Raw genomic sequence first — 27,982 nt, forward strand, 5'->3', positions numbered from 1 at the left:
TTACAGAGAATGATATTGATATTATTAAAAATACATAGCCTACTTTTGTCATCAGCTGTCCATTTTCCTGTCAGACACGCCCCAAAACATCACAAATACGACAACTCGACGCATTGAAAATTCCCATTTCCCATCCAGGTCCAATTAGGCCTACCAGCAGTTTGTTGGGACGTTCATGTTCGCGCTCATCTTGTAGTCGTGAAAATTCAGACAGCAAGTGAAGGCAGCACGTGAGCAGCAGCAACACATCCTCAACGCCACACAGCAGCTCACACACAGAGTGGGAATGAGATTGAAGCAAAACACACAACAACGTTGTACCTGCCTTGAAGAAGGAGCCTGGACGCCGCTGCTGGACACTGTCAAACCACCGGCAAAGTCACCGGATACGGGAGAGGAGCCGGTCGCAGTTAATTGGGGGAAAAGAAACTCCATTCAAAGTGAGTTTGTAGTACGAAGAACTGAGTGGATTTAAATAAGTGGCACGCGAGTGGGAGTGGGTCCGTGTGGCAGATGTGACATGACATCGATAAAGGGGATTAAAACCACGGCAGAGGTGTTAAGAAGAAGATGAGGAAAAACATTCTCTACACACCGAGGAGTTATTTTGAAGCCGTCGAGCGGGCAGGAATGGCTTGATTTGGTGGGAGGATAGTGTCAGACGCACTCATGCTTCTGGGGAAGAGAAGGAAAGTTTGCTGCGCCTGATTCGGATACATTATCTACTTTGACTGCTGTCTGTTCTGATAGACGGAGAGAGAGAGAGAGACCACCTGTTAGGTGTGGATTATACAGGTGTGGATTATACAGGTGTGGATTATACCGTTCACACAACAATGTCCAAACCCGTGCACAAGAAGAACCACTGGACCTCCAAAGTGAACGAGTGCATCGTGTGTAAAGATGCGCGCGGTGACTTGACTGTGCCACTGCGCGGCGGCGCAGAGAACGGGGAGTTCGCTTACATCGGGCAAGTGAACGAAGACGTGCTTTACAAAAGTGGGAAATTAAACGAGGGGGAGTTGCTGCTGGAAGTGGAGAACCTCTCGATATCCGGACTGCCGCTGTACGACGTGCAGACGGTGATAAAGAACTGCAGAGGTCCCGTCAGGTTCAAAACTGTCAGGCAAGGTAAGGTCACAGTGTGGCGCCCCGCAGCGTGCGCTGCGCTCCCCGGTGAAGGGAACCCCCCTGTCTTCACGCCAAACCTCATTCAGAAAATTGGCATTTCAATTCGCCTTGCTTTTCGCGAAAGAACAAACGACTAAAAAGTTATTTTCTTAACCAATAGCAGCCACCCTTCAATTCGGTTGCATGTAATCCACAAAGTAGCTATTAATCTTAGTAAAATCTAAACATTTATGGGTTCATTTCTATCCCCACCGTGTTGAATTGAAGAGTGGATGAACAGTTCAGAAGAGGTCTTGAGTCATATCTTGTGAATTAGTGTAGCCCGAATCGAAGAACCGATTAGCAAGGCCAAAATTGGAGGATTTCTTTAATGGGCTTTGGCGTGAAGTTATGTTGCACATGAGTGAATGGCACATGTCGGGGCTAGTCTTGAAAACAACAACATTAGACCACATGCTTCATTTTCCCTCTGTGAGCCATCACCTTCCACATCAACAACAATGACATTCAACTGCAACACATCCCATATTCCATTTGAATAGTCTGAGAAATAAAACTATAGTAATCCTATTAGTAGCCTACATCTTAAAATGATGCCATACAAATATCAAAGCAAAACTTATATTGTAGGAATATCATAGCGATGATGAGATACAGTAGGAGATTAAATATACCACAACTTGATAAGAACTTTATGATAAGGTCACTATCAAATCACTATTGAATACCATTACCAGACACATTATGTCCCCAGTTTTTGCAGTATCCATTAGGACTACGGTACATCTTATTGATCTATTGACTCCTCACTTTAGGCTAGCCAGAGGAGCTCCCGTCCCCCATAGCAGAGAACAGGAACAGGACCAACAGGCTAGTGTGGCCGGACGGACTGGCCAGTTCATGGTCAGCTTGACTCAGCAAGGCCATGCAGTTTGACACTGATCCTCTCTGACAGGCTCCCAGAGTGGCAAAGCAGACTGCTGAGGGCATGCCCAGAGACAGCCAGGCCCACAGCAACTTCCTATAGAGGCAGAGACCGAGGCAGAGACAACTTCCTCAAGGACAATTTCACTATAATACTCCATAACCTTGTGATGCAATAGGCCAGGCCTGTTCAGGAGGTTTACCAGCTTTTTTAAAGGTGCATGCAACATTTTAACATCATTCATCATCATTAATGTCAAGTGGACATTGGTATAATTACTGTAGTGTAAACAAAGGAGACCTTTGCCAAGAAGACTGGCAGCCTACTTGTCTGTGTTTTACATCATGTGCCATCAGGAAGAGATGGCAAGTGTGGTCTTAATGTTGAGCAACACTTAAACACTAAAACCCCAGAGACACACGAGAGAAGCGGTTGGTCAGTGTCAGGGTGTCCGTGAGCGTCAACACTAACTCTAAAACCCCAGAGACACACGAGAGGAGCGGTTGGTCAGTGTCAGGGTGTCTGTGATCGTCAAACACTAACTCTAAAGCCCCAGACACACCGAGCGGTTGGTCAGTGTCAGGGTGTCCGTGAGCGTCTGTCTCTGCGGAGTGTCCCGCACCGTTGGCACGACTAGTAGTCAGCCGCGTCGACGGCTTTTTCCGGCTGATTCAGCATGTTGAATCGATCGATGATGGCCGTCACTCTGATTGGCTGGTCAGCTTAATAAGCGAATCAGTGAGAGGGGCACACACAAAACATTCTTCTCTCATCGAATTCATCTCATCCGATCATTCCAATACACACGTCCCTTGAGCCCGTCGCTGTATCACCCAGTTAGTGCGGTTTCTCCTTCTTTTTCACCGCTGCTGCTGCCTCTTCCTTTCTTCCACAAGCAAAAGACAGAGAGCCGAGTGTGACAGTGTCAGCGCTGCTTTGTTTCATTGATCATAACAATGGTTTTTATATCTGCAATCGTAGCTCAACAATCGTCCTTCTTTGCTGCTGGTTCTCTGACGTGGGGTTGGTCTGTGCCTTAACAACACTACTGACTTCAGAGAGCAGCTGTCAGTCATTTTGATGGTGGTGTCATGTTTACAGCAGGGCTTGGCGATCGTACACCTGGGAGGGAGGGCAGGTAGTGCAGGTTATATCATTCCATCAAAGACTACATCATAGTGATTTCACTGAATCAGTAGATTATCCTCTCAGGTTGATGTTTATGAAGCAGTGAAACCACCGTGTGTATTGTTAGAATGGCTTAGAATCAAACCTGCAAACTCTCGGCCCTCAAAGGGACATGATTGCTGTCCTCTTGGTTTACCGTAGTCATACCCCTGTATTCCACTATTCATTTGTTAATGAGAAATTGATGTTTAAAAATGCTACATTCGCACTTTTAATTTGGTTACACATGAGTGGAAATGGCAGGATAAAGCCAGCAACCATTTAGCCAGCAACAATTTTTGGGTTAGGTTGTTTCAAGTTGTTTTAGGGTTAAGGGTTGAAGTCAGGGTTAAGGTCAGGGTTAAGGGTTAAGGTTAAGGTCAGGGTTTAGGGTTAAAATCGATAAACCCGGAAGTCAAATTGTGGGAGATTGTTGCTCACTTCACGGAGATAGTGGAAATATCTCTGCATTGTTGACTTTTACAAAAGGCACTAAATTATGTCTAAGCGCAAATGGGAACAAATGACTGCTGCAGTAGCAGCCTTATGCACATAGGATATATAGGAGAGGCATACATCATTGTGAAGTATGACATCTTAAGTTGGTTGAAACAATACAGTTCTTGCAAGCATTGTATTGGTCTTGTTTCATTACCTTCAGTGTACACCCCTCCTCCATTCCCACTGCAGTGTGTGTAATGACTGGAGACAATATGAGGAAAATCACTTCTCTCTGAGCCAATCAGCATGTCCCGGCCCCTTCCTGCTCCCCCTTCTCCTCAACCCATCTGGGGACGCGGGTGTCACCGCCGTACAACGTCACGTGATCAGATTCCATTTCCAATTTTTAATAATTCACGCTGTCTGGGAATTTCCCTCCCTCCCCTAATCACGCTTAATTGGGAAAATATGCTTGGCAACAAGGACCATCTGTAAAATCTAAGTGACCTAATTTTACCCGGAGCGCGTGCCATTTTCACAGTTTTGAACAAAGTGAGACGAGGAGATGTATTGCCGCCGTGTGTATTGGCTCTTTGATGTTTGTGATACCTTCTGTCAGTGCTGCTGACTGCCAACAGTCAAAAGAGACGCGTTGGAAAGTGTGATGGAACGTTTCGACACTCCTCGGTCGAGTTAGCGCACACACATACAGACACACACATGGACACACACACACACACACACACACACACACACACACACACACGGGGCATTTATAGTCTGAGTGGTGAGCTGATAAGAGACTGTAACCGATACTACTGTACAGATTGTGATGTTTGCTTAGGGTTTCATTGGGAGGTATTCTTGTGTGGAAAAAGAACAAGATTCTCACACACACACTGCAAAACACAACACACTGCCACCATTCACACACACACTGCAAAACACCACACGCTGCCACCGAATGTCAGCCATGATGAAACGGTCACTTTAGTGTGTATTGATTGATCCAGGCAGAAGCTGTGGGAAAATCACTAAGTGGATTTATGTAATGAAGGGATGTTTCAAAACACAACAACAGAAACACATTCTCACTCCTTTACCCTTTTCAACAGGCAGCCACTGACCTTCACAGTCACCCTTTTATTGTCCTTATATAGAGAGGCAAAGTGGAAGGTCACTTCCTGCTTCAGCACTGTACCAGAGATTTTCATCCACCATTTATTTTCCCACAGACATTTCATAAAATGCTTATGAAAATAGTTTTACTTGGTCAAACCAAACGGTTCAGGTATATTTATAAGCAGGCGAGACCACATAACATTTCACTCGGACCAAAACGTTAAAAGAATCGCAGATTTAAAGAAAATATTTTTTCAGTGTTTTTTTTTTAGTTTTGGTCGGAGTGAAATGTTCTATGTTCTCTCCCTATTCTAAATATAGTGGAACCGTTTGGTTTGACCAAGTAAAACAATTTTTTATAAGCATTTTATGAAATGTCTATGGGAAAATAAATTGTGGATGAAAATCTCTGGTACAGTGCTGAAGCAGGAAGTAGGCGGTCACTTTGCCTCTCTATTGACACTGACAGTCACCTTTGCATTGTCCTTATATTACAGAGTTATACTTCCTGGCCCTCACAGAAGGAGATGTGCCACAGTGACAGAACAGCATGTTGTGCTTCAGTGTGCCGTGTTTACAAACAGAAGAGCACATGTTATGATACAATGTGTCAAACAGAAGAGCATGTTATGATACAATGTGTCAAACAGAAGAGCACATGTTATGATACAATGTGTCAAACAGAAGAGCATGTTATGATACAATGTGTCAATCGGATAAACCCCACATTAGAGACAGTCCGCATGTCTGGGAACGCCCATACAGGCTCTAGGAACGCCCACAATAGACGCTGGGTTAGCTGGCTCAGCCTTGCTGGGGGCGGGGTCAGGGTGGGGTAAATTCCCCCGTTCTATCCATTCAGCAAAGTTAGAATTTAGCTGATAGCCCAGCCCAGGCAGACACGATCAGGGGTTTTTAACCACTGCAGTAAACGCACATCTGAGCAGACGTCTTGTGTTCTGCTCTAGAACCCCCAAACGTGTAGTTTAGAGCCGCAGCACCGACTTTTGGTGAGTCAGCCCATGAGATATATCGGCGGTTTTACCCCACTCGCGCGCCAGCCGTTTAACATTTTGCCGACTGTCTCTATGTCTTTGTGGATAATACATCTTCCATGAGAAGATGGCCTACTCCTCTGCATGCAAAGTGATCAGAGGGCGTGTCACTCACTCACACACACACACACACACACACACACACACACACACACACACACACACACACACACACACACACACACACACAGGCACAAACAGAGGTTTTACTGTGAGAGCAGATTAGGGTAAATGCCTGTCATGCTGCTGTCCAATGTTTGTACACACTGGGGGAGTGAATAGATCAGAGCGGCGCTCCTGCTGGTGCGTCAGGGCTCTGCATGTACTTGGCACAGAAAGTGAAGACTGTATTTGAGTTTGATTTATTCCATTTGACCTTTGGGTCGCTAAATGAAGTAGATTAAGAAAGTAGGTTATTGTGCAGCTTGAGTGTTTGTGATGGTTAAGGTTAATAGGTCAGCCTGCATGCCACCACCTCAGTCTCCCTCCCTCAGAGCTAGATGGAAAGCTAGCAGTATGCTAATGTTTCTGAGATGCAGAGATTGTGATTTTGACACTTGCTGGAGGTGCAATCCCCCAACACGCCACACGGCAACTTTAGGCATGTTTCTCAAACAGTGTGATGCAAAGCTCACTAACACATATGGAAATCGGGATTTTCTTATTTTGCCCAAACAAGGTTTTTGTTGTACGATGGTCAAATTTTAAACATTCACTAGCCATTTGGTTGGTGGACAAAAAAGTAAATTTTGGACCCTAGGTGAGGGGTTCCGCTCACGGAACAAGCGCACAATTGCTCAATTGCCAGTTGAGCAGGCGACAGGTGACACGACAACGTGTGTGTAACTATGCATGTGTGTGTTTATGGACATGAAAAATGTGCGTGTGTGTGTGTGTGCGCATCTGCGTGTGTGCGTGTGTGTTTTGTCAGAGCTGCATCACATTGTGGAGGTGTTGTGATGAACGAGGCCTTCTCACCGGGTCTGGACTCGGCTGTAAATTCAGAAAGTGTTCTCTCTGTCAGACGCTAGTGCCAGTTGCTAACTAGGCCTCTCCCGCTCAAATTTACAGCGCTGTATTACTGTATGAACTCCAGGGCTGTGTGTGTGTGTGTGTGTGTGTGTGTGTGTGTGTGTGTGTGTGTGTGTATCAGACGCAGAGTGTGTGTGTGAGAGTGTTTCTGGCAAGCTCTGCATATGGAAGTGTTTATTTCCTCTCTCTCAGCAGGAAGCTGGACGGACACCACCCGCCCCTCTCCTACCTTTGTATTCTCTGACGGCAGTGGACCGACTCCACTTCCTCTCCTAGCCTGCTTGTAGGAAAGATCTCTGGCTTCAATTTGAGGGTGTGTTTGTGTGAGTGTGTGTGTGTGTGTGTGAGAGAGAGTGTGTGTGTGTGTGTGTGTGAGAGTGTGTGTTTGTGTGAGTGTGTACTGTATATGTGAGAGAGAAAAAGGCAGAGATAGCCTTCACATGTGTACTGTATAGTGTAAGCAGTGTTTGTTTGTGTGCCTCTGTACCCAGCTTAAGCACGGCATTGAAATACACTGGAGGGACACCCAGTTACCATCTAAATCGACCGTGAAATGCTGTCGTCCCACTAAATGCGTTGCTTTTTTGTCATCCCACTAAAGAGGCATACTCTACTCTCTCTCTCTGTCTCTCTCTCTGTGTCTCTCTCTCCCCCCCTCATTTCCTCCTGTTCAGTGCAGGATAGTCTTTCTGCTGGTGATTAGCTGAAGCGCGCAGGCTGTTGTATGGAGTGTGAATGGGGATCGGTTGGTCACACTTGGCACTTTCAGTTACACACTCTGTCAGAGGAGGAGAATGGCCGACTCATTCACAATGGAGAGTTGAGAGAGAGAGAGAGAGAGAGAGAGAGAGAGAGAGAGAGAGAGAGAGAGAGAGAGAGAGAGAGAGAGAGAGAGAGAGAGAGAGAGAGAGAGAGAGAGAGAGAGAGAGAGAGAGAGAGAGAGAGAGAGAGAGAGAGAGAGAGATCGAGAGATCCCTTCCTACTTCCTCTTCCTTTCACCTGAAGACTGCTCTTGTCCGTTCTCCTCCTCGCATGCTTAACAAGGTTTATAAGGATAGGATCAGATAAACCTGTAGCATTTTAATATCAATGAATTATTACCACATATTAGCCTAAACAAATGAGACCATGGCCTCTACACTGCATTTAACATTGTGTGCAATTGGATCTGATTGAGCAGAAAATGTGGTGTTTTGCTTTCTGGCACAAAGAACAGTGAGAGGGCCACTGTTCCTGTGCAAACAAAGATGAAGTTTTATCGCAATCATGTCTTGCAAATAACACCCTTAAATTTAGAGATGCATATTGGATTTTTTTGCCGATATGCTGATATTTTGCAACTCTTTTGGCCGATTGCGGACACCGATGTGTCCCTCAATCCTGACAATTTGGGCATAATTAAAGCATAATTCTATCTGTCAGTCATATCGTCAGAAATGTTCGTTTGGGGCCGATGCCAGTATTTATTTTTAAAGCCTTTATCGACCGATACGATGACGTGCCAAATCTTTGTGCATCCCTAAAATACGCAGTTAGTTAGGAACGCATGAAGATTTAGGTCAGGCGGAAGGCAGGTTTCTCAATTAGATGCCACACAAAAGTTTGGAGCCCTAAAAGGTTCTATTATTAGACGTCCATTGAAATGTCAGTGAACAGCAGAACCAAAGAGACAACCTGTTCTCCAGGTCTGTGCATTGTCTAAAGATGAGCACACTTCCCCCTCACAGCTGAACTACATCACTCAGGTTCAAGTGCTTTTTATGTGAATGGCCAGTGTAGACTCTTCTCACGGGGGCCATTTTGTGTCGAAAAGGCAGGGTAAACACAGGTGCAACCAAAACACTAATGAGGGTTTCAAACTTCCATGATTGGAATTTGGAAACCCTCATTGGTGTTTGTTTTGCTTGAACGTGTGTTTACCCTGCCTTTTCGACACAAAATGGCCCCTGTGAAAAGGGTCTATCATGGCCTCTAAGGTCAATTTAAGCTTCTATATAGGTTTCTATGGCGATTGTTGCTGTTGCCCTGGTAGCAAGGCTATCAAGGAAGTGGATGAAGAGATCATAATGTGGTCGCAAGCTGTGTTCAAGGCTGTTGTGTTGTTGTAACACAGTGTGCCCTTGAGAACCATTCAAAACAAGTCTAATTGTGAACCCGAATCTGTCAACAGTCTATTCCCTCAATGGTCAACCCTTAAGGATATGCAGGGCAAATTACAAATGTTGCTTTCTGTTCCTTCTGCTATCTGGTTGTCTTGGAATGGTTTCACTTTGCCGAGTGTCCATTAACCCCCCCAAAGCATAGGATGGTTAAGCCGCCCCTTCCACACTCACAAAGTGTAGGATGACTTGACAAATCTACTCACAAGGCGTCCGCTTATTCCCGCATTGTCAGTCTGGTTAGCATAATCCCCTGGCTGGGAAGCACGCTGATGCTCAACGTTAGCATCATTAGCCTACAACCCCGGGGCAGCTACACATCTTAATCAACGGTGGGTTTTTTTTTTACGAGCATTAAGATGCGTGTTGTTTTAGCCACAAACTGATTAAGCTCCCCCCCCTTTTTGAATTTGTCATTGATTCATTCATTTTAGCATGGCTAGCTAATAGCACGTAGCACGTAGTACTGAACACAAATGCTGGGAAATTTGAGCCCGACCCACTGTAATATCAGAGGTCATACTCACTCCGCCATCTTTTATTGTGCACAGTTTGAGCATAGGCAGCTCCATTCCTTGTCCTGTGTTAAGTAATAAATGGCATCATATGCATGCCAGGAGATAGCAGCGGTGTGTGTGCGTGTGCGCCCGCGTGCGTCGGTGTGTGTCTGTATATGTGTGTGTGTGTGTGTGTGAGTGTGTGCGTGTGTGTGTGGCACCGTCTTCTGTCATCTGTGCTGCTGTTAAACTCAGATGACATGTGGCCATTATTAATATGACAGAGACTGGGCCTGGCTGCGTGGAGATACGACTGAGGGAAAGAGTGCTCCTTGCTGCCAGGGCCTTGAGAATGTCAAAACATTTAGTATCTCAATTCAGCCGCTGTCTCTCTCTACACAAGCAAACAGCTTAGGGCTTTTTACATCCCTAAATCCACGTCATCGTTCTGGAAGCTTCTTCGTAGCACAGTTAGCCACCTGAGAACGGCCCAAAACCTCAAGACAAAGGCTGGCGACGTAGAGTTAATTAAAGCCGATTGTGGGCTCGGTTGGCTTCTTTCTTGTTTGCGGTGGCCGAACCCGGAGAATCTGTCTGTCTGTTATCTCTCCGCCTCCTGGAGATACCACAGCTACAGCCACAGCTCATTTTATTCCCCCTCACGATGTTCTGTCTCTTTTTTCTTTCTTTGTTTCTTTTTTACCTTTTCATTATGTCCTGAACGTTACGTGGCCCCAGGGTCTGATTACACAAATCCCATTAACGTGAAGTTCAGTGGAAGCTTACTCACACACGTCGGGGGGGCAGTGGGCCCGCACGCATACACACACACACGCATGCACACACGCACACACACACACGCATGCACACACGCACACACACACACACACACACACACACGCATGCACACACGCACACACACACACACGCATGCATGCACACACGCACGCACACACACACGCACGCACACACACACGCATGCACACACACACACACACGCATGCATGCACACACGCATGCATGCATGCACACACGCACGCACGCACGCATACACAAACACACGCATGCACGCACGCATCACACGCATGCATGCATGCACGCACGCACGCACGCACGCATACACACACGCACGCACGCACACACACACACACACACACACACTACACACACACACACACACACACACGCAGACAAAACAAGGGGACATCTATGGTTTTGATTAATGGGATTTAGACATGAGTGTCTTGTCTGTCGCAGGAAGCAGACCACACACAACCCCGCCCCCCCCCAAACTCCAGCCAATGGCATTGATGTGGCACACAGCAACGCCTTGCCTCACCACACGGCCCCGCTTCTCCTCCTCCGCTCTGAAGTCTTCATCTGTTCTCTCTGCACTCTTTGTGTCATGTGACTCTGCTCTTCCTCCCTCTGAAGTCTTCATCTGTTCTCTCTGCACTCTGTGTCATGTGACTCCGCTCTTCCTCCCTCTGAAGTCTTCATCTGTTCTCTCTGCACTCTTTGTGTCATGTGACTCCGCTCTTCCTCCCTCCCCTCTGAAGTCTTCATCTGTTCTCTCTGCACTCTTGTGTCATGTGACTCTGCTCTTCCTCCCTCCCCTCTGAAGTCTTCATCTGTTCTCTCTGCACTCTTTTACATAAGCGTTTGCTTCTGCCCCAAACCTTTGGTTATGACCTAAGTGTATGCTTGGTGGTGGTGGTGGTGACCAATAAAAATTTTTTTTTTTTTTTTTTGTGTCATGTGACTCCGCTCTTCCTCCCTCCCCTCTGAAGTCTTCATCTGTTCTCTCTGCACTCTTTGTGTCATGTGACTCCGCTCTTCCTCCCTCCCCTCTGAAGTCTTCATCTGTTCTCTCTGCTCTCTTTGTGTCATGTGACTCCGCTCTTCCTCCCTCCCCTCTGAAGTCTTCATCTGTTCTCTCTGCACTCTTTGTGTCATGTGACCCCGCTCTTCCTCCCTCCCCTCTGAAGTCTTCATCTGTTCTCTCTGCACTCTTGTGTCATGTGACTCCGCTCTTCCTCCCTCCCCTCTGAAGTCTTCATCTGTTCTCTCTGCACTCTTTGTGTCATGTGACCCCGCTCTTCCTCCCTCCCCTCTGAAGTCTTCATCTGTTCTCTCTGCACTCTTTGTGTCATGTGACTCCGCTCTTCCTCCCTCCCCTCTGAAGTCTTCATCTGTTCTCTCTGCACTCTTTGTGTCATGTGACTCCGCTCTTCCTCCCTCCCCTCTGAAGTCTTCATCTGTTCTCTCTGCACTCTTTGTCATGTGACTATGGGAGTTGTGACAGCGCTCATTAAGGGGCTGAACCCCCCGGCCCCTCCCCCTCTGCTTCAGTCTCCCAATGAAAAGAAGCGTCCAGCAGGTCACTTCACGGCAGTTATGGATGACAGCGTGTCAAAGCGTTGAGGACTGCTTTCTGTGGGTGGTAGTCACCATCAAGAGAGAGGGTAGGGGCTGGTGGGGGGAGGGGTGGGGGTGGGGATGCTGGATTTGGAGAAGGGGAGACAGATTGGCAGCATGTGTTAGTGTTTATGTGTAGGAAATAAATGACAAACTCAATGTTGGTGCTACTCTTCCAGGAAGTGTTTTACTAATTGATTCATTGATGTGTTTATAGTCAATCAGGCATTATCGCGCTCACTCTGAGCCGCTCTGACATTTACTCCCCTGCACAAATGTCAGTAATGAATATAAATGTGTCATATAGAGCTGTGTGATGGAGTGAACTGGCTTTGATTGCGAACGCTACACGAGTGTCGCCGACCAAATCAAACGTGTTTGAAAACCTCGGGATGTCAGAGACAGCTCAGAGACCGGGTGAGACTAGTAAACCTCGGGATGTCAGAGACGGCTCAGAGACCGGGTGAGACTAGTAAACCTCTGGATGTCAGAGACAGCTCAGAGACTAAGTGAGACTAGTAAACCTCTGGATGTCTGAGACAGCTCAGAGACTAAGTGAGACTAGTAAACCTCTGGATGTCTGAGACAGCTCAGAGACTAAGTGAGACTAGTAAACCTCTGGATGTCAGAGACAGCTCAGAGACCGGGTGAGACTAGTAAACCTCGGGATGTCAGAGACGGCTCAGAGACCGGGTGAGACTAGTAAACCTCTGGATGTCAGAGACAGCTCAGAGACTAAGTGAGACTAGTAAACCTCTGGATGTCTGAGACAGCTCAGAGACTAAGTGAGACTAGTAAACCTCTGGATGTCTGAGACAGCTCAGAGACTAAGTGAGACTAGTAAACCTCTGGATGTCAGAGACAGCTCAGAGACCGGGTGAGACTAGTAAACCTCTGGATGTCTGAGACGGCTCAGAGACCGGGTGAGACTAGTAAACCTCGGGATGTCTGAGACAGCTCAGAGACTGGGTGAGACTAGTAAACCTCTGGATGTCTGAGACAGCTCAGAGACTAAGTGAGACTAGTAAACCTCTGGATGTCTGAGACAGCTCAGAGACTGGGTGAGACTAGTAAACCTCTGGATGTCTGAGACGGCTCAGAGACTGGGTGAGACTAGTAAACCTCTGGATGTCTGAGACAGCTCAGAGACTAAGTGAGACTAGTAAACCTCTGGATGTCTGAGACGGCTCAGAGACTGGGTGAGACTAGTAAACCTCGGGATGTCTGAGACAGCTCAGAGACTGGGTGAGACTAGTAAACCTCTGGATGTCTGAGACAGCTCAGAGACTGGGTGAGACTAGTAAACCTCTGGATGTCTGAGACGGCTCAGAGACTAAGTGAGACTAGTAAACCTCTGGATGTCAGAGACAGCTCAGAGACTGGGTGAGACTAGTAAACCTCTGGATGTCAGAGACAGCTCAGAGACTGGGTGAGACTAGTAAACCTCTGGATGTCTGAGACGGCTCAGAGACTGGGTGAGACTAGTAAACCTCTGGATGTCTGAGACAGCTCAGAGACTGGGTGAGACTAGTAAACCTCTGGATGTCTGAGACAGCTCAGAGACTGGGTGAGACTAGTAAACCTCTGGATGTCAGAGACAGCTCAGAGACTGGGTGAGACTAGTCTGGGAGTAGCCAGCCATAGATGGATATCTGTGGTGCACAACTCTTGAGAAGTGGTTAAGGACCGCCCCTTAAGGCCAAAACAAAATGTGTGACAGACAAATGAATTGACCAACCACGGACCTCGTCGTGACGCAACTCGGATTTCCCGGAACTGCTGATTCAGACGTTCTAGGGATGCACGATCCACTTTTCTCACTTCCGATCCGATTCCGATACCTGAATTTGGATATCTGCCGATACAGATATTATGCCGATACCAATCTTTTTCTTGAATATACAGTATAGGCAAAGATTTGGCCAATTAAAGATTTTTTTTTAAATATACCTTGCAAAAAGCAGACAAAATTAAGAAAATATACAAGGCAAAGAAGGATACTATTATACATGGGCAAATTACGGCCCGCGCTGGAATTGCAAAAATTCCGATCCGATCCGTGAATTAGTGCCAATATCGGCACCCGATACCGATATTGGATCGGATCGGCCCCATCCCTAGGTCTAACGACCATGTGAGACTATGATTTAGAGACTTCTTCACGTCTCTGTTTGCTCTTCAGCAAAGTAAAAGCTCCAACAACAACAAGCAACAGAACACATTAGATTGGTTTTGTACGTGTACCCATAGTGGAATAGTAGTTCTCCCCAAAAAGCATGTCTCTGGGCAGGTCCAGCCTCGCTCTGGTTCTTTTCTCCGCCTTTAGGGGCCAAATACTGGCTGTGAAAATAGAGGCCCACTCACTGTTTCATCAACACCTCTCTAATGACGGTTAAGAGTGTGGACCAGACATGAATCAAATCGCTTTTGTAAATTATTCTTCACATCTCTCTCTCTTTTTTCTTAACATCTGGGCATACAAAATGGGCCCACAGCACAATATACAATCATGGCCAAAGAGTTTAGACTGTCAGTAATTTTTAGTAGAGTAAAATACAGTAGTAGAATACAAATAAGAAGAAACAAAGCGAAGGAAAAAAGCCAAGAATAATTTGTGAATGCTATCTGACCCTTGACTGATGTCGACACGACACGCACAACCTCGGATAACCATGGTAGCACAAAGTTATGCTTTGTGTGTGTGTGTGTGTGTGTGTGTGTGTGTGTCATAAAGGTCAGTACACATACAGTATGAAAAACCACAGTAGACAGAGTTTTTCCTCATTGTTCACAGACATAATCAATCTATACAGTCATTAGTCAATTTGCTATATAATAACATGCCACGGGCGTCGTCGAACCAATCGGGAGTAAAATGTATAAGCTTACTGATGGGATCTTAATTAGACAAGTGGAGACTAATTAGCAAAGACAGAGAAATGATTGAGTCTTAATGAAGAGGTCACTGGTGATGGATGAGTCTGAGACGTGTCCGTCATCTCTCCACGGTCGGCATTAGCGCAGGATGCTATGACGGCTGGTCTCCTGACGTCTCCTGACCTGACGTCTTCCACAGCGATGAAGAGGCCTGTTTCCACGGCAACTCCAGCGCACGCCAAAGGTCAGGTCAGCGCCGGAAGCTGTCTGACCAACCCTATTATCTTAGCGTTCCTTCAATGTATCCCAGTGGAGAGCAGGATCTGAACCACAAACACACCTTAAACAAGACTAAATATAAGTACATCCGTTATCAGATGTGTCTGTAACAATTTAACATGTTGTTGGGGTAAAAATCCAAAATGATAACTGGCATTTAATATCAGTTGAGACTTGGCCACATTTCTGATCCTAAATGGAGGGTTTCAGCTTGGAGGCTTTATTGGTGTTTCGCCTGTGACCCCCCGTCTCAATCTTTCAGGCGTGAGACGTTCACTCCTTCACATCCATCAAACGCTCTCACATTTTAGAGCACTTGAGAAAATCACTTTCTACAAATCATCATGTCTGTTCTTTAGTGAGTGTTCTCTAATTAATCGAAAGGAAGTAAAAGTTCTATAATTATGACAATTTATCAGTGTGTGAATCGTCATGCCTTGGCTGCTAATTTTCACACATTCCACACAATCTCCTCTCGTATTAAAAAATAACTATACGTCATCGCCGCGACTTTGCTTTGAGACTGAGCAGCAGAATCAGAACTTTGTGGTGCCTCACCCTTCCAAGTGTCTCTCTCTCTCTCTCTCTCTCTCTCTCTCTCTCTCTGTCTCTGTCTCTCTCCTTTTGCCCCACACGTAGGCCTACCCTTCCTGAGTGGATTTGACATTGAGTCAAATCCACTTAAGATCTTGCACTGGCTCCAAGAGCAGTTGATATAAATTAGCTTCCATGCGCTATTCTGATCAAAAGTGAGCTTACACGAAGAAGCACCGTTTGAGTGGGGAGTCCATTTGCCGGCCCTCTAAGTCAGGAGCCCCCAACTCTATAAGACAGACTAACCAAACTTAGGCTGCACTATCAATACACACCAGACATGGGGACTTGGACTTGAGACTTGGACTTGAGTCCAGGGCTGTAGTGGTGGCTAAACGCACGTAAACGGCGTTTACGTACCTTTTTCAATGCTCTGCAGCGTTTAGGCACCTTTTAAGATCGTTTACTCACATGTTTAAATCGTTTATGCACACTTATTATTGCACGAGTTTTAACACGTTCGCGTAAACTCCGTTGATGCGGAGACCACGCCAAGCACGTCACACACCAAAAGAAAAGAAAAAAGATTACACATGGGCATGGCACTGACCAGGATCTCTGCGAACCGTAGCCTATTTTTGTGGAGCGCTCCGCGGGAAAGGTACACGGCCCCGGTCACGTTGGTGCCTTTATCGAGCTGTGCTTGCCTGCCCAGACAGCGCTCCCTTCAAACAACTTAACGGTGCCATTGTGCCAGCGATGCGCAATGCGCATTTGGAGACCAGCTCATGGTGAGCTGAACATAGGTAAGGTTGGTTAGAAATGTGTGTCCGGAGTGGGGAAAATCATATAGGCTCACCGTTTTACAACTGAAGAGTGAATCACTGGTGTAAGAAACATGATTGATTTCCCTCTGATCAAGTAAAGTTTGTAACATTAGGTGCGTGCGAGTCGACTTGAATAGTCCAGGTGCTACTGTATAAAGCCAATATAATACGACCATGTTGAAAACTATCTAGAAACATACTGGTGTTTGTTGTGCCGAGATCTGTATAAATAAATATTGGCTGACTAAAATTTAGTGGCCAGAGTGGCAGAACCACTTTTATTTCCATGTACAGTATGTTGTCTACCTATCCTTGCCCAATGTGTTTGTGGACAGTTTGAATTATATATTGGTATTCAAGAATCACAGATTCAATCTGTCTACATACTTTTAGCTATAAAGCTGAAGCTGACAATCACAGGTACAGTGTGTGTGAGAGAGAGAACTATATTACTCTTCAAACTGTATATACTGGGTTCATACAAGGTCCTTTAAAGTAGGCTACCTACTGTATAATTTAACTTTTCATACCTGGAGAAATTCAACAAATGTTCAATAAATACATTTTATATTGATTGTTTAGGCCTAATTATTTGTAAAGTCACAACACATTAGAGATGTATGTAGTTCATTTTGCTCTCAAATGCACCAGGTTGATGAATTTTACTTTAAAATGTAAAAAAAAAATCTTCCGGGGGAGAATCCCCCCGGACCCCCCTTGAGGGCCAGCTACTTTTTCTATCTGGCTGGCTACTCAGAAATGTGGGGGAACCCCCTGATATACCTTATAGGGCTATATGATTCAGATTAAGTTGTTCTATATTAGGGATGTTCATTTTGAAAATTTTCCAAAATCGATAATCGGTGAGAATTAACGATCAATTATCGATTATCGATTTTATTAATACTTAGAAAATTTTCAATATTTTCATTTTTTTTTTTTTTTTTTTTTTTTTTTTTTTAACAAAATGAATGCCTATGGCAGAAAATACGAAAGACAACGTGTTCTCCTCAATGAACTCTTTATTTCAATGTGTCTCCTCTCCAACACTGCTGTCCCCGGCGCATGCCGGTGTGAATTTCTCATGTTTAAAACAGTTTTGTTGGCACAAAGGCCCGTGCCCAGCCAGAAAACTAGAGACTATATGAAGCTCCACCTCACGTTAGTCGGCTGTGCAATGGAGTGGGCGAGGAGGAACGAATTCCACCCAAACCTAGTCCAAAAAAAAAATTTTTTTTTTTTTTTTTTTTTTTTTTTTTTAATAATTAAAAAATCGATCCAAATGCCACAGGATCGATTCCAATCCTTAACGATCGATTATCGATTTTCGATAATTGATGAACATCCCTATTCTATATACTCTCATATTTTGTCTTGTATATCGGTCACGGAAGCTTATTTATCCGCCGTTATAACACTGCCGGTGCCGCGTGAGAAAGCTGCCTCGAGTCAAAAGTATAGTTTACCCACCTTTTTTTTTACCACTACAGCACTGCTTGAGTCCCACTTAAGTCACACACACAGTGACTTGAGACTTGACTTGGACTTGAAGGTTTGGGACTTGGGAACAATCTTTATTTATTTTTTATTTTTTGGTGCATTAACATTAAGGAAACGTCTACTAATGTCATCTCTAATCATTGCTGCTACTTTATTCTAATAGATAAGGAGTGAGGATAATACAGTGCATGCTTTGAATTCCTAAGTTTTAGCTGCATTTTTACTTTAGATGCAGTGTTCTAAGCAGACCGGATGGCATGCAGCAGATGATAGAACGCTCATCCATAGGGACTTGAGACTTGACTTGGACTTGTGACCAAAGACTTGAGACTTGACTTGGACTTTTCAAAAAATGACTTGTGAGCATCACTGCCCATCTAGGCAAAGTACAGCTATTGTTGCCGTCAATCTGGCTTCATGACTTGTAGCAGTACAAACGTGTGGAGACATTCTATAATCTGCTGACAGAGAGAGAGGCCTCTTGGGCCCCATCTCATCTAGGTAAGATCGTGACAGCACAACAAAATTAACGCTATACCTCATTGGCTTCTGTAACAGACATATTCCTATAATATTCCTCTTGGGAATTTGTGTGTGTGTGTAGAACTGCAATAGAGACTTATGCACTGAGCTGATGTCTCCATCTTTTTCTTTGTTTTCTCCCCCCTCCTATTTCTTCCACATTTGTGGTTATGTATATATGTATATTAAGAAAAAAATAACTATAAATGTCGCAGGATGAATGGAACAATGGATACCTGTTGAATGTCAATGTTACAACCTGCAATAAAGTATTTTTTTTTTTTTTTTTTTGAATCTCCTGTGGTATCATGCAATATCCTTATAAGAGCTTATACAGTAGTTTTGTTGAGGTGTTTGCATAGTATCCTTCTCAAATGTATTATATAAGATTATTAATACAGTTGTTTTTCGTGATAATATATATATATATATATAACCTTTATTTAATCAGGTAAAATCACATTGAGATCAAGATCTCATTTTCAAGTGAGACCTGAGTACAAATGCGTAATACAAACATCAATCAATAGAACATAATACCATAAAAACAGCAACCACATAATAATATAATAATATATAATAATAATAATATTTGGCCCGCTTCTCCTCTGAGTGTATCTGGTACCCATATGGAAATGGTTTGACAGACAGCAGGATTTATGACTTGACACAGGCCCTGCAGGACTTGTCATCACGCCTGTATTTGCACTATATCCAATGAGTGCTAAGCAGCACGCTGACTGACTGACTGACTGACTGCTGCTGGTCTGTCAGAGAGAGGCCATGTCAGAGTAGACAGAGGCTTATATACCACCACCGCACATAGCATGCTGCTGTTGATGCTATTCTCAACCCTTTCATGTGGGCATGTGTTTTTCAGCTGCATGTTGGCTCAAATGAACAAGCATGGGGTTTTATGGACTGAGTCTGTAATATTCCATTTGTCACTTGGTAATGCACCGGGGCCTATTGCTGGATTTCACTCGGGGGGACACACACGCGCACACACACACACACACACACACACACACACACACACACACACACACACACGGTTAAAGATACATGCCTTTAAGCTTAATGCACACACAGAGAGACTGCATTAGTTTGCACGGTGACAGTGTTTCCGCGCTGCCCGGCCTGTCCTGCTCAGGAATGCTGTGTTTACATAGCTGGGATTGAGAGTGTGGCCGGGGCCAATCACAGTGTGTGTCTCTCTCAGGTGTCTGCTGTGTGTCTTGCCGGGGCCAATCACAGTGTGTGTCTCTCACTCTCTCTCTCTCTCTCTCTCAGGTGTCTGCTGTGTGTCACTGACAGCTCTTTATAAGCTCACACACTCCAGTAAAAATGTTAGCCTGCACTTCTGCACCTCGTCTACTCTCTTCCTCTCTCCCCACTGCTTTCAGGAGGCCGTCATGGCGTACGGCACAGACTGACTCCAGGGAGGTTCTTCTTACAGCGATCATTGAAATGTACTTGAGTTTTTGTAGTGAGCATCTCACCTGTCTCACTATGAGTTTGTCTGTCTGACACTGTGTCACTGTGATGAATGCACACCCTCATCCTATATCTTCTGACTTCACAGCCTCACACTTTACCTACCTGACTTCATTCGTGAGTGGTGCGGATAGGATTGGGCTGGTTTAGTCAAAGTGTGACTCCCGCAGATATAACCTATCAAATTAGACTCCGTGCAGCGAATGAGGGGCCATGCCGCTGATTGTCAAACAGAAGAATCCATCTTTCCTCCCCTGCTCTGGAGTAGAACGTGGCTAGCCGAGCGCATCATTGTAAAAGCAATATGCAACATCAGCAGCACGTCTTTTTTTTTTTTTATAGGATCTCTCTCTCTCTCTCAGACTCCGGCCCCGCCTCCTCCCGGCCGCCGGCGTCCCTGCTCGCTCGCTGCACCTCCTCGTGGTGAAAATGACAGTTCCTCTCCCGGTGATGTATTGCACCAATCTGTTTTTACACATTGAGAATCACCTATTTTCCTTAAAGACTCATCGGCGCAAACGGGCGGAGGATTGCCTCGGAACACAGACGTTCCTCCTCCTATGTCCTCCAGCTCTACTGGGCTACCAGAGCTCATAAATTAAGAGGAGAAATCTAATTTCCCTGTGGGGCTCTTATAGGCTCCCAGTGTGTGTGTTTTTTTTGTCCAGGGGAGGTTGGTTTCTATCCTCTTGATGTAAATGCAGCTGATGAGGGGACAGTGGGAAGTGGATTGTGGCCTAGTTGCTTTGCTGACTCACTGTCTGGACAAAGCGAGCCGAGCGCACTCTCTCTGTCACATCGACTGCAGAGTTATAGCGGAGAGACAGGACATGGCAGGCCTGTTTGGGGGAGTCATCTCCTAATGACTGGAGGAGATGCTGCTGCTGCTGCTGCTGTGAGACAGTGAGAGAGAGGGGAGTTTATTACCAGTGGTCAAGTGAGGTCCCCAAGGCTCGTCAGGGTCATAGAAGGTACCACACACACACTCTGGAACAATGTTATCACAGAGAACAGCTGGCAGACTGAGAGTGACACGACTGTGATAAGCGTAAGAGTAATTGTCAGCATTGTCACGTCACTGAGGCCCTGCTGTCAAAGTTGTCTCTCCTTGTTTGAATGGAGGTTTGTTGTTCTTCGTCTCTGTTTCACATTCTTTTTTCACTATCTCTGTGTGCGCGGCGCATGTGTTACTTCCTGCATCCATTGTGTCCTCTGCATCCACCGTGAGCGTGTCTTTGTTCTGCTTGACATTTAGAGGGCATCTGATCTGACGTTCACTCTCGTTTCCTGCCCTGTATGGCTAGAAGTCAGAAGATCATGGATTATAGAGAAGGCCAGACGTCAGGTCAGAACATCATGGATTATAGAGAAGGCCAGACGTCAGGTCAGAACATCATGGATTATAGAGCAGGCCAGACATCAGTGTAGACCAGTGACATCACTGGTCCACACTAAAGTTTAACACTCAATAACTGTCAAATTAAATGACAGACTTCAAAACCGTTTACAGTTTTCTGATATACTACTGATGTTCTAATGATACAAAGCTGGTTGAAAATGGGCGGAGTGTTCCTTTAATTTAAGGTGCTTTGTGCAACCGGCCCCTGGTGTGTGTGTATTAGCCTCCATGCGGGCAGCTCCAGGCCGTTGACGGTGTCCTTAGCAGGAATGGTTGGAATCCGACCCGGCCAGTCGGGGCTGTCTCCCTGTTCTTCATCACACGTCTCTGCTTGGCTTGTCGGTTAGTGGTCCAGGCACATGCCAAAGTCAGGCATGCTTCCTGACTTATTCACAACACTCAGAAGAAGAATGCGTCAACACAGAGGTGGTGGGAGACATCACGCTTTGACTTCAGCCTCGTGAGTCCTTACAGCACGGACTGACCCGGTACTGCTAGTGCAGAACTTCATTTAAAGGTTGGGATCCAAAATGACACATGGGCTTTATTGCTCAGCAGAAAAGGGCTGTACAGCTCAGATTCAAATATTTATGTGTGTACCAATGTGGAGCGTTACTGCCCCTAAGCAGAAATTGCCAATTCTGGCGCCACCAGTGTGCGCTGTGGGAACGTCTGAGACGACAACCATCTCATCAACCAGTCTTCCTGTATGTGTGTGTGTGTGAATGGTGTGTGTGTGCGTGTGCATGTGCGTGTGTGTGAGTGAATGGTGTACGTAGGCATCTGTTCCCATAGCTGAGCCAGTCAGACAGGTTAGGGTGAAACTGCAGCATACCTCCGCTCTGCTGGACTTGTCAGCAGGTGGAGTGGGCGGGGCTCCGTGGCAGAATGCATCACCTGGGTGAGGAATGGGATAAAGATCCGAGGCCCCTGGGTTTCCATGGAGCTGTGACCACACCCTCACCCCTCAGCCCCTGTGTTTTTTGTGTGTGTTTTTTTTTGGCGCTTTTGTTTCCTCACTGGTAAACGCAAATTCCCACACGCCACTTAAACCCCCGCCAAACTTATTGAAAGTGTTTTTGGCCCACCTCAAACAAAGCATCGGATAAATCCGCGATAGATGGCAATTTAAAAAAAGATTGATTATCTACCCCGCCACAGTTTTGGGTCGATCTATCTTTCGCTTGGTTAAATACTGCACTTAAACTCCCTCCATCGCTCCGGTCTCAGCCCCTCTCTGTCCGTCTTCACAGTGTAAACACGACGTCTGTCCGAGGTGATTGGAGGCAGGTGGCCTTTTGGTTGCCACGGCAACGGGGCACTATAATCCCAAGGCTCCGGCCGTCTCCAGGGGTTTGACTGATTACTAAAATAAAATCTCCCTACACGCGCACACACACACACACACACACACACACACACCAGACAGACTTGGAGAGCGGTAGATAAACAGTGGTGGGGACTGGATGGAGAGTGGAGAGGAGAAGCTTTTAGTCTCATGTGGATGATGCAGCAGGCAGATAACTTTGTTAGGCTGTGTGTGTGTGTGTGTGTGTGTGTGTGTGTGTGTGTGTGTGTGTGTGTGTGTGTGTGTGTGTCTGTGTGTGTGTGTGTGTGTGTGTGTGTGTGTGTGTGGACAGAGCACATTCCTCTCGTCTCTCTGAGTCACACACACACACACACACACACACACACACAGTGAGGTACGTACAGGAGAACAGCGTCGTCCTCCACATCTGCTCATAGTTGAGTCTCTGCCGACACACATTGGCAGTCGGGACACTTGTGGTATTTTGTGAGAGACTGGCATGAAATCGGCGCAGACTCTGTTGAACTCTGGTACACTTTATGAGAAAGTCATAATAGTGTACATCATAGTAAGATGTGTGTTCAACTAATGTGAGTTATAAGATTGACCTCTACAGTCAGACGTTTCCACTCCTCCTCCCTCCACTCTACTCAGTGGTTTGAGCAGTGCTGCTAGGTGCTCTCTCTCTCCATTAGAGGCCGACCGATATATCGGTTCGCCGATATTATCGGCCGATTACCGATATATCGTATCGGCCGATATGGTGCGCCGATATTGCAGATTTTTTTTTTTTTTTTTTTTTTTTTAACTTATAGACAGCATGTTGTGTATATTTGATATTTTTTCTTAACTATTTGTTCTATTGTGTTTTTGTATTTCTAGTTATTTATAATTATTAAATTCCCAGTTAAGTTTACTGTTTCATTGCATTGAGTTTATTAATAAGCTGTAAAATATCCTGCCTACATTACATATTTCAATTCATGTCAACTCATATCTTTGTCAAGTGTTTGATATTTGAGGGTTGCTGATGTGGTGCCTCCTCTGGTCGTTAAGGGCGCCTGTTCGGAGGGAGGGGAACTCGTTGGAATAGCGTGATCCTCCCACGTGCTATGTCCTACCAGTGAAGCTTCCCCTGTCAGGTGAAAAGAAGCGGCTGGCTAACTGCCCATGTGGAAGCATGGAGCCAGTTTTCGGCTCTCCCCAGATCGGCAGAGGGTGGAGCAGCAACCAGGATAAATAAATAAAAAATTAGCACTAATGGGGGATAAAAATTTGATAAAAAAAAAATATATATATATCGGCCGATATTATTGGTATCGGAATTTTTTTACTCCCTAATATCGGTATCGGCATCGGCCTCAAAAATCCAGTATCGGTCTGGCTCTAGTCTCCATCACCTCTCTCCCCCACAGGCCTGCCCTGACAGATAAGCCAGGCTGCTTCCTCTGCAGCTGCTCTGCAGCTTCTCTGCTAAGGGATTAGCATGCTAACCTGTCTGATCATGACTTACTGCAGTCATCATTAGGGCTGTGCCGATTCACTTATCTCCCGATTCGATACTATCACGATACTTTGGTGCCGATTCGATATATATTGCGATTCACGATTATTGCGATTCTACGATTATTGCGATTCGATATTACGATTTATTGCGATTTTTGTTTATTTTTTTCTTTTATTTTTTCAGTTTGTTTGCTTTTTTACACTAGATTAGAACATGGGAAAAGTTTAATCATACACTAGAGACTGTATATTATATATCATGAGTAGGGCTGGGCGATATAGTTAAAAACAGGGGCGGACTGGGATCATAATTCAGGCCGGGCATTAGATACCAAGCAGGCCAGGCCGATATGGGCCAACGCGCGTGAAATTTGGGCCGTTTGAAGCCAGATTTGGGCCGTTTGAAGTCCAATTTTACAATGAGATGCACCCACTTTAACCCTGAAGTGTAATTATTACTTCAGACTAACTAATAAAGTAATAAAACCACTAGTAAACCAGTAGGCGGCGCCTAGCCTGCTGTTCAGTGAGTGGCCTGACTGCAAGCACCAAAAAAAAAAAAAAAAAAAAAATTTTTTTTTTTTTTTTTTTTTTTTGCGATTATCGATTCTGGAATAAAAGATCGATCCAAAAAATCGTGACATTAAAAATCGCGATACTTAGGTGAATCGATTTTTTCTCCCACCCCTAGTCATCATACAGTCGCACTATTTCATCAAGCGTTAGCAAAAGCTATTATACTCATCGCCCAAGCTACTGCTGCTCTCATGTGTGGATTTCATAATGGGGGGATATACAGTAGTACAAAGACAAGCATAGGGTATATATACACTCTGTACTCCTAAGTACTGTCTGTGCAGTATGTACGTGAATGCGAGTGAGTTTACTTGAAAGAATTGAAAGCAGTGAAACACGGGGAGGTAGCGTGAATGTTTCCACAGGAAGTGGCTTCTATTTGAAATCACTTTTAAACAAATGATGTCATAGCTTTGTGCAGCCATTGTAAAAGATGATGTCATAGCTTTGTGCAGCCATTGTAAAAGAGAGCAGAGGAAAAATGTGTTGCTTTGTTCTCCCGAGTATCACATCCAGCCTCTTGACCACCAGCTGTGTGCGTGCACGTGTGTGTGTGTGTGTGTGTGTGTGTGTGTGTGTACGTATGTGTGTGTGTGTGTGTGTGTGTGTGTGTGTGTGTGTGTGTGTGTGTGTGTGTGTGTGTGTGTGTGTGTGTGTGTGTGTGTGTTTGTGTGTGCTGGCAAGTGTAGTGTACACTGGCATCCATGCTTGTGTATGCCGTGTGTGTGGTCTAAATACAGCTCATGACTGCTGCCCAAATAATCACAGAATGCCAAAAAGGCACAAGCCAAGGTTATAAAGTGACTTTGTGTTGCAGCTCTAAACATAGAGCCAGTCTAGATCTAAACATAGAGCCAGTCTATATTTTGATACCATCTTACTACAGGCCATTGTTTCATTGTTGCGTGTGTGTGTGTGTGTGTGTGTGTGTGTGTGTGTGTGTGTGTGTGTGTGTGTGAGTGAGCGAGCAGCATCTGTATTCAGCTCCTGTTTACCACCCCACCCTAGTAGGCAGGCAGGCACTTTTTCTTTCTTTACACTTTGTTCTCAAGGTCAGCTTCTTATTTTCTTTGTACACGTTTCCTATTTTCTTTGTACACATTTTTGCCATGTTAGCCAGCTTTGAGTTCTTTCTGTTTCAGCCAATCACAGTGCACCGTGCTGCCAGTGACCTGGGCACACAATGGGGATGCCACCCAGTCATGTTTAGTGGGTTTAGATGTGGCGCCCAGTAACTTATGGGGGAAATGGGCCATCCAAGCTGTCATCCTCCTGGCCTAAGCTCTGCTCACTTTTTGGCGACTAGAAGGTGTGTGTTCAAACACACACACGCACGCACACGCACACACACACACACACACACACACGCACACACACACACACACACACACACACACACACACACACACACACACACACACACACATGTATTTGTAATGGTGTGTGTGTGTGTGTGTGTGTGTGTATTACCTGCTCATCTGGTCCATGTCTCTGCCTTGCTTGTGGCCTGCTAGGTGCCAGCTGTACATGGAGGTGTTTCAGTCTGGCTGGCTGTGTGAAGAGCACACAGCACCACAGCCTAGGTCACCCACACGCTATTTATAGTGTTGTGAATGACAGGCAGAGGACACACGCAGTATGGCTGACCTGCTGTGTGTGACGTCATCAATGACATGTGGTTTAAAGAAGCGTTTTATACTGTGAAATACATGTCAAGTCCTAGGCTGACATGACATGACGTGACACTTCTACAGACTGGATCAGTCGTCACCTTTCATGACCTTTCCCCCCAACATGTCTTTACTATTGACATCATTTTTGTGATCTATTCAGATGCACTGTGCGGTACACTAAAGTGGTGCGGGCAAACAACTGCAGACATCTGGTACACTATTCGATTGCACTGACTGAACAGTATTTTAATGAGGGGGGTCTAGTAAACATGATTGAAATTCTTCTAAATGAGACGATGCATTTAATGATAAGTTGATGATAACTGCTCGCCTGCTTGCCTCCCTCGTTTGCCACGTGCGACTGTGTACGTAATTCTACCTCTAGTGTGTGTGTGTGTGTGTGAGAGAGAGGGAGTGTGTGTGTGTGGTGTGTGTGTGTGTGTGTGTGTGCGCGAGCGCAGCAGCTCTGCCAGGCTGCTCTCCTCTTCCTCCTCCCTCCCTCCTCCGTCTAGTCTCCTGTGATCCGTGAAGGGAATTAGTACCATCAGAGAGAGGGCCAGGGACAGAAGAGGAAAACCTGTTAGCCCCACATAACCTGGACTCCCTCTCTCTCTCTCCCTCTCTCTCTCTCTCTCTCTCTCTCTCTGTCTCTCTCTCTCTCTCTTTCTCTCTCTCTCTCTCTCTCTCTGTCCCTCTCTCTCTCTCTCTCTCTCTGTCCCTCTCTCTCTTTCTCTCTCTCTGTCTCTCTCTCTCTTTCTCTCTCTCTCTCTCTCTCTCTGTCTCTGTCTCTCTCTCTCCTCTCTCTCTCTCTCTCTCTCTCTCTCTCTCTCTCTCCCTCTCTCTCTCTCTCTCTCTCAAAGCTGGGAGCTTCTCAGCTGTGGGCTGTGGGAAGCAGGAAGAGCGAGGAGAGAGAGAGACCAGCTCATTTACTCCTATTAGCATTTGAGCTGACCCTCATCTTAACCTAATCTCCCTCTCGCTCTCTCTGGGGATCTCCTCCATGTCTCGTCTAGTGATTGAGCAGCCTGAATATGTTGTAGCAGGTCAGAAGCTGCTGTGCTGTCTGCTCCTGTGGCCGCGCGCTGCGCCTGGCGGAGCTGAGGCGACACCGAGGGGGCGGTTCCACTGGCCACGCCCCCTCCCCTGAGGCCACGCCCCTCCCCTGACCGGCCACACCCCCTCCCCTGAGACTCATTCCAGCGTTTCAAACTGACATCAATCTCCTTCTCTCTCCACCTCCTCTCATCTCCTCTCTCTCTCTCTCTCTCTTTTCCCCTGGCCCATATTGCCAGGAATCTAATTGCGTCACGTGATGCCCCCAACCCAGTAACTGGCACCGCAATCCCCCCTCACCCCCCCCCCCCCGTCCATCCTCTGTATAGACCCTTTTCACAGGGGCCATTTTTGTCGAGAAGGCAGGGTCAAACACAGGTCCAAGCAAAACACTAATGAGGGTTTCCAACTTCCATGAGTCTAAGCTGGAAACCCTCATTACTGCTTTGCTTGCACCCTGCCTTTTTGACACAAAATGGCCCC

At 45.8% G+C, this 27,982-nt stretch overlaps 1 protein-coding gene across 10 annotated transcripts in view; it reads left to right on the forward strand.

Moving 5' to 3' along the window:
- Positions 1–293: 293 nt before the first annotated feature.
- The window catches only part of magi1b (membrane associated guanylate kinase, WW and PDZ domain containing 1b), a 183,034-nt gene continuing 155,345 nt past the window's right edge, over positions 294–27,982 (forward strand). For all 10 annotated transcript variants that reach the window (XM_083660739.1, XM_083660745.1, XM_083660742.1 and 7 more), the window contains exon 1: positions 294–1,131. In XM_083660739.1, the coding sequence (XP_083516865.1) occupies positions 837–1,131 (295 nt within the window). In that variant the 5' untranslated portion in view covers positions 294–836. The remainder of the gene's footprint in view (positions 1,132–27,982) is intronic.

Source organism: Poromitra crassiceps (genome assembly GCF_964638095.1).
Source record: "Poromitra crassiceps genome assembly, chromosome: 25".
Taxonomy (NCBI): Eukaryota; Metazoa; Chordata; class Actinopteri; order Beryciformes; family Melamphaidae; genus Poromitra; species Poromitra crassiceps.